Below are 7,797 nucleotides of genomic sequence, written 5' to 3' on the forward strand. Positions count from 1 at the left end.
TGTTGGGGGTGGGGGTGGTCCTTCCTGGACCGATGTTTAACTGAGCTGGTACCTTTCTCCTTCACTCTGTGCTTGCCATGACAGAAGCCGGAAGGAGACAACTCGGGACCTGCAGCTCATTAAAGACACGTGCCTGCCGTGGTTCTCCGTTGTTTCTTCCAGCCAGCCTTGGAGAAAAGCTAATAGCTGTTCTCTCTTGATCAGTGCTTCCAATTAAAACGCGGGCGTGCATTATTATCTTCACTTGAGAGATGGAGAAACTGTGGTTCTGAGCCATGAAGAGATTTATCCAGAGGGTGAGTCATGCTGGAACTATCTGAGAGAGTCTGCGGCCTTTTCCACTGCACCACCCTGCTTCATAGAAACCTCTCATGAAGAAGCGCTGCCTGAAATGTCGCTTACCACAAAGGCTTGAATTATTCCAGAGTAATAAATGTGTGACTGTCACAAGGTCTTCTACCTTGTGCCATTCCTTTGAGTTGTTCCTTGGGTCAATGTGATCCCACATAGCAATAAGCACAGAAAATCTAGGGGACGTCTGCGCTGCTGGCGCTCCATGATGCCGACCGGCATTATTTAAGATTTCATTCAAAACCTCCTTTAGGGCGACTTCTGTGCACCTGCAGTGCCCGTTCGAGAAGATCAACAAATGGCTGAAGACAGATTTCTCAGCTAGAGGAAAGAATTATTACCTTACCATCAGTCTAATGAAAACAGAGGTGAAATACCAACCTGCGCTAGATAAACAGCACGCCGAGCCATCCATCACGCTCAGCCGTGCAGAGCCCAGCGCCCTACCCAACGCCACCTGACTACTGCGCCTGCGCAGACAAGCTCACAGCACCAGAGAGCTGGGACCTTTCCTCACAAGTTTTGTCCAAATAAAGACCTAGACAGGAATAGTTTAAGCTACTCCGTATCCCAGTCTGAATTCCCTTTTCTCTCAGACAGCAACATCTTCGCAGGCTTTTGCTTCTTACTCGTATTCCCTGCTGAACTGTGGTTGTCATCTAGAGAGAGCCCCGTTTCTGCAGAATGGTCCACTCAACATTTCCCACAGCGACTATCAGGACCCTCTATTTCATAATCAGCACATTCCTTCGCCCAATAGAAACCCCTCCCTAGTCACTCTGGGCACAGAGCTCAAGGTGCCCAAAACTTAGGGCAAAAGATACCATCACTTGTTTTACCTTTACAGTATCATGAGAGGTAGAGAAGGCGTTAGTGAGCTCACTGGAAAGAAAGCAAGCTACAACCTGGATGAGATCACTCGAAGTCGTAGAAGAAAGCTAGAACCCAGAGCAGTTTTTTCAGAGGTATGGACAGACTGCAGGCTACCAACCCAAGCTCAGCTTCCTGCCCTGTATCAGACTTTCTGGATGCTGTTTCCAGACGTCCTTTTCCTAAAAACTGAATCTCTGGTAGCATCTACACAGCCGGGTCCCACAGAGGACCTCTCCCCAACTCCTGCTCCTCTCTCATTCTCTTCTACAAGTTAGTGCTGACAGTCTCGTGGAACCTTGATATCTTGTACCAGGCGCACTTAAATTTAGAGGCGGTGACTGGGTATGGCTACTCCTAACCTCAGAGTTCGAGGTGAATACTAGGATAATGGTTCCTAGCTCTAGATCTAGATTTGTTTTGTTGAAGGTCCTCAGTGTACAGAATCCTGAGCCTTTGCTGTGCCCAAGACTCTATGTCATTTGACGGTGTGATTCTTGCAGGAAAGGTGGCATTCCTGCTGTTGTTGACAATATCAGAAGTAGATACCAGGAGGAGGGAGTTCTTTACACTAACCAAACGAAAAACTCGGTGAGGCCAGAATCTGGTTTTAATGATACTAATTGCCATGTATCACTTCCTCACTCCGGCCGCCGCCCACAGTTTGTGGGTGGAGTCAGAATATAAGACACGCCCACTTACCCAAGACTTGCTTTCCTCGGTCAGCTACCCAAAGTAGACTGTAGTCCGAAATGTTATACGGAAAGTTATAGACATAGCAACCTAGAGGGCTTCAACCGTATGTGCCCTTATGAATGACGAGATGAAGTATTGCTGTCAGACCTTGCCTGCCCAGGACAGGAATTATCCCGGTGTCCATTACCATTAGAGACTTTCGGTAATGATGTAGGCTATCAAACTGACTGTCACAGTACAACAGCTGTGTTTAATCCTTATTTCACTCCACATGGTCCCAAAACACAAGGGGAATAGTGATGGCGAAGTTGATATGACAAGAGAAGCCAGAAGATGCCTCATTTAAGTGAAGAGATGAGTGTTCTTGACGTAAGGAGAGAAAAAAAGAATTAAATGCCAAAGATGCTCAGATCTAGAGTAAGAATGGAACTTCCCTCCATGAAATTGTGAAAGAAAAGGAAATGTATGCTAGTTTTACTACACTACAGCCACAGGGAACAGTGTGCATAGTTAAGATGAAGCGGGCATTAAAATGTGCATGTACAAACACATAAAGTTCAGTCCGATTCTCAGGGACAAGCTTATGTCGGGGGTCTCAGAAGAATCTCCAGTGGGCTATATCCCACATTGGCCACCCTTCCCCTGCGGGTTCCTGTTCTTCCTATGACTTGTATCAAAAAAATTCATTGTGCGTTGTGACTTTTTTTATTGTATTGATTATCACCAAGCCAAACTTAAATGTTGACCTTTTCGTTTTCTGAGTGTATTTATTGGAAAGTAAAGAACAACTGTAACAGTTTTAAAATGCAAATTTAATGCTTTGAAAATTGTTTGCTTGTTCAAATGGGCTGTTTTCAGTTAGTAGCACCAAGGCCAGAGAGCTACTTTTAGTGTTCTCAACTCAGTATCTTGTACAACTGTGTGGTATTATAAGGAAGTCTGACAATTCAACCAAATTATTACCAATGTTCTGATCTAGCCCCGCCCCGCCCGCCCCGCCCCGCCCCGCCCCCAGTACATTATGACCTTTATTGACTGGATAATAACATTGATAACACAAATTCCAAAGTAGGGAGTCTAATTCTTTCTAAAAAGTATTTTATTTTCAAGTGTGTGTGTGTGTGTGTGTGTATGATGTGTGCATGGAGGAGTGCCTGTGTGTATGTCACAGTGTGTGTGTGGAGGTCAGAGGACAGCTTGGTAGAGCACTACACACTTTTAGTCAATAAGCCACCTCTCCAGCTCCAGGGAGTAGAATTCTTAAAGGAAGAACTACACTGGCATTTTCTTTGGTTTTACAAGATAAAAAAATTCTAGCCGGGCGGTGGTGGCGCACGCCTTTAATCCCAGCACTCGGGAGGCAGAGCCAGGCGGATCTCTGTGAGTTCGAGGCCAGCCTGGGCTACCAAGTGAGTTCTAGGAGAGGCGCAAAGCTACACAGAGAAACCCTGTCTCGAAAAACCAAAATAAAATAAAATAAAATAAAATAAAATAAAATAAAAAAAAGAAAATTCTGTGAGTTTTTGTAACTTTCACATGATAAATAAAAGAAAGTAATGTCTATTTTGTTAACAATGGCCTGCTGGAGAATGGGTTTAAAAATCCCTAGCACATTATAAATTGTGTTGACATCTGTTGATCTTTGAAATAAAGAATCATAACAGAAATAAAATTGAATATTAAGTAGATTTGTGTAATGCTCACGATGTGGAAGGCATTAGGTACTTACCGTTTTTAAAACAACAGTCCCACGGAGGCTTAGCATCCCCACCCAGCACACAAATGAAGAAGTCAGACCCAAGTGCTTTTCAAGATGTTCAGAAATGGCATAACTTAGTTAATTTATAAGAAACTGATGACTAAGTAGACATGCTGACTGTTTATAGTCAGAAATGCAGACTATCTCTCTCCAAGGTGCAGTAAACCTTTCATCCCACTCTGTCTATCACTTTTTATGATGTGGTAGTTTGAAGGTAATTGGTCCCCATAATCTTATGGGGAGTGACACTACTAGGAGGTGTGGCTTTGTTGGAGTGGATGTGGCCTTGTTAAAGGAAGTGTGTTACTATAGGGGTGGACTTTGAGGCTTCCTATGTGTAGGATACTGCCAAGTGTCTCAGTCAACTTCCTGTTGCCTGCAAGATGTAGGACTCTCAGCTAAGTCTGCCTACGTGTCACCATGTCCTATCTTTTTTTTTTTAAGTCAACGCTTTTTATTATCAGTTACATGCTTTCATAGAAAGGTGTGGAGAATAGGCCAGGGTTGTAAAAAAAAAAAAAATGACGTTTCTACACATTGCTCTATTTACACGCGCCTGAGGGGGTCCCACTTCAGGTGCAGCAGCTGCACTTGTCCAAAGCAGATGCATCCCTGGGAGCACTTCTTACAGCCCACCGGGCAACAGGAGCAGCAGCTTTTCTTGCAGGAGGTGCATTTACACTCTTTGCATTTGTAAGACCCGGAGCAGGAGCAGGATCCATCTGTGGCACAGGAGCAGTTAGGGTCCATGGCGAGTGGAGGCGGCGGCCGAAGACCGATGACAAGCCGGAATTGAAGTGCTAGGAGAAGGTGTGATGGCTGCCATGTCCCATCTTGATGATAATGAGCTGACCCTCTGAAACTGTAAGTAAGCCCCCTCAGTGAAATGTTTTCCTTATAAGAGTTGCTGTGGTCATGGTATCTCTTCACAGCAATTAAAACAAAAACAAAACACTTAAGACAATGATTGTGACAGAATGCCTTTGAGAAAGCAACTTAATGGTAGAGGGCGTTTGCTTTGGCTCATGGTTCCATGATTCCAGTCCATGATCAGGTGCCTCTGTTTTTACAAGGGTGCACCATGAGGAAGAACATTGGTGAACAGGTGATGTAGCAAAGAGCCTACCTCACAGAGACCTACATCCTCCAAATAGGCTCATATCCTCTTTCCTACAACCTCCAATTATTAATGCTATCAAATTATGTCTCTATCAATAGATCAATCCATTGATTAGGTCAGACCCCTCCCAATCCAACCACTTCCTGAAAGTCCTTCTTTTGAATACTGCACTGAGGACCAAGCCTTGAACACATGAGTTTTTGTGTGCATATGGAGGGCAAAGCAATTAAAAATTCAAAATATTTATCATTTTTATTTACCACTGGAAAGATGCAGACAGAGACCCTCAGCAGTCACTGGTCTTACAAAACATCTGACAGCATCTTCTTGATATCATATTATTTAAGGAGCTTATTATTCAGAAGTCTCTCAAGGGAGAGTGAATAGCACCAGGAGACAGTCTATGAAGCCCATGGTAAGGGCATATGACATTCCAAGTAACCCAAGCATCTACCCACTCCCCAGGGACGGAAGTGCCCTCATCCTTAAGGCATTCTGGACAGATCTCTGCTTCTCTGGTTACTTATTTTGGGTCCCAGTGCAGTTCACCTGCGGTCACATACTTTCTTTCACTAGAGCCACATTGTATTCCCAGGGTGGGCATGTTTGAAAATTAGTTCCTTGGTATGCTAACGAGTATGACTTTAAAGGGAAAAAATCAGAGACAGTGAGTGAGCTCTATGATTTGAAAAAAAAAATGTTTGCAAAATGAAAGCACACAGTTAATTTGGTGCTGGACTATTAAAGGTGACCTCAAACTGAAAGCCTTGGGTTCCTTGCAATGTTGGGCTGTACCCCTGCTTTTTCTGAAATGATTTTTCCCAAATGGAAAGGAAACATTTTATCTCCTTCAGTTATGCATTTGTTTAAGTCCTTGATGTCTAGAGGTTGGCCATTTCCCATTCCCAAGGCTTCTGAGGGAAACCTCATTGTTACCCACAAACACCACCTCCCTCTAAGCATGTACACTTGGTGGAGAATAAAGTTTAATCGATCAATACTGGAACTGTGACTAACTGTGTTAGCATCTCACCCACCATGGCTGTTCCACAAAATGGGATGATAAGAAGAGCTGGGGTTTGGGGATTTTTCCCCCCGTGGTTGTGAAACCTGGAAGTAGTCCAGCTGTTGGGTCAAAGACAAACTTCACCTGTACTGGTTTAGATCCGTCATGCATGCAAAATGGAAAGATAAGGTTACACCCAGTAAGGTGCTGAAACACGGGAAACGGAACAGACCCCAGGGCCATGATAATTAAAGCAGAGCTCTGCCAAGCAGGGCTTACCAGCCAACGGGACTGTCGACTCCCCAAATGTGCACAGCTCAAGATCAAACTCAGCAAACCCCTGCACATGGCTGAGAGGTACTTGGAGGACCTGTTTGAAGCGGAGCCTGAGCTTTGCTGGCATCTATTCAAATGCCTACAGTGGACTTTGATCATAGAGCTGAGGGTCACAGGATTTCAGACCAAACTTGGACTCAACTACCTTTAACTTTTACAAAAGGACTAGATTCAAAGAAACAGAGACTTCAATCCCACGTCAAGTCGATGTGAGGGGCCGTCAGTGCCCTACAAACAGCTTGAAAGCTGCAGGTCAGAACAAGGGTCACCAAAAAAATCTGTCTTGACTGTTATCTTTCAATATATTATTCAGTTCGTATTTCCCCTTTGCTGAGCTCATGGGCACCAGTAGCGATATACAGAGTATCATTTATTTCTCTACTGTATTTACATTTTCCAGGTCATGCCATGTGTTATGCCAACTGGAGATTTTTGGTGTGGCATAGATTTTGGATAAACATAATAAAGATTTGTTTTTCTTTGGTAAGGCAGAGTTCAAACTAAGTTCTAGGAGGAAAGCTGGTCTCACTGTCTTATGCGATGACGTTTTGATGATTGTGTATTGGTCCAGCCCTAATTCTTGTGTACCTTGTCTTAGATGGTTCCATTCATGCGCTCTGTGACTATCTGGGAGCCAAGTGTTGAAAGAAGAGAAGCTGGTGTGTCAGGTGTGTGCTGATGGAGTGCGGGTGGCCTGGGAAGCCGTCAGTCCAGCTAAGTGATTCTTGGCACTGTTAGTCTGGGCCAGATGTTCTACACAGAGGAATTTGTGGAACCCGTGTCTATTAAGAAAGGACTTTCCTATTTTTGGACCCCTTTCTGGCACTTACAGTACTCTTTCTCAGTGCATAGAGTGTGCAATGCTGTCTCCCTGAGGAAACAGTTTCTTTAGTTCCTAATTGTGTTAGCAAAGAAGTGTTAGCTCATGACAGCATTCCACCCCAGTAGACCAAATGCTAGCCCAATCCACTAGGTGTATTTAATCCACCCGACACTTTGAACACTACAGCTTAGCCTCCCTTACTTTCAATGTGCTTAGTAAACTTACCATGACAATCCATCTCATACAAAGCCCATTTTTATATACGGCATAATTTACTGAGCACTGTATAGAAAGTGAAAAATTCTTATTTCTGTAAAAGGGGGGGAAATCTTAAGTCAAGTCACAGGTCTATATATGTAACTGTCAAAGCTCAAAACTGCTGAACAATTGCATCAAAGCTGCAACTATTTTCTATTCTGTCTTCATAATTATCCACATCTATTCTCCTTTATGAACATGAATTCTAAGTTAAAATTCTTTTGTGTACCTGTATGTGTGTTCGTATGTGTTTGGAGGACAGAGACCAACTCAATGTCCTTCCTAAGGAGTCATTTCCTCTTGCTTTTTTTTTAATTTAATTTTTTCATTTATTTTCCATACCAACCACAGTTTCCCCTCCCTCCTCTCTTCCTGTCCCCTCTCCCCACTTCCTGTCTATCCCCCCATCTAGTCCTCCATTCAGAAAGGGGCAGGCCTTCCACGGGAGTCAACAAAGCATGTTGTTTCACGATGAAGCAGGACCAAGCTCCTCTCCCTGCATCAGTGCTGGGTGAGGCATCCCTGCATGGGGAATGGGTTCCAAAACGCTAGCTCATGAGCTAGTGACAGGTCCTGAT

At 44.0% G+C, this 7,797-nt stretch overlaps 1 protein-coding gene across 1 annotated transcript; it reads right to left on the bottom strand.

Moving 5' to 3' along the window:
* Nucleotides 1-3,438: 3,438 nt before the first annotated feature.
* Nucleotides 3,439-7,511, bottom strand: LOC131908130 (metallothionein-2-like). The gene has a single exon (XM_059259192.1). The coding sequence runs from the start codon at nucleotides 4,424-4,426 to the stop codon at nucleotides 4,223-4,225; it is 204 nt and encodes a 67-aa protein (XP_059115175.1). The 5' UTR covers nucleotides 4,427-7,511; the 3' UTR covers nucleotides 3,439-4,222.
* Nucleotides 7,512-7,797: the final 286 nt, after the last annotated feature.

Source organism: Peromyscus eremicus, chromosome 4 (assembly GCF_949786415.1).
Source record: "Peromyscus eremicus chromosome 4, PerEre_H2_v1, whole genome shotgun sequence".
Lineage (NCBI taxonomy): Eukaryota > Metazoa > Chordata > Mammalia > Rodentia > Cricetidae > Peromyscus > Peromyscus eremicus.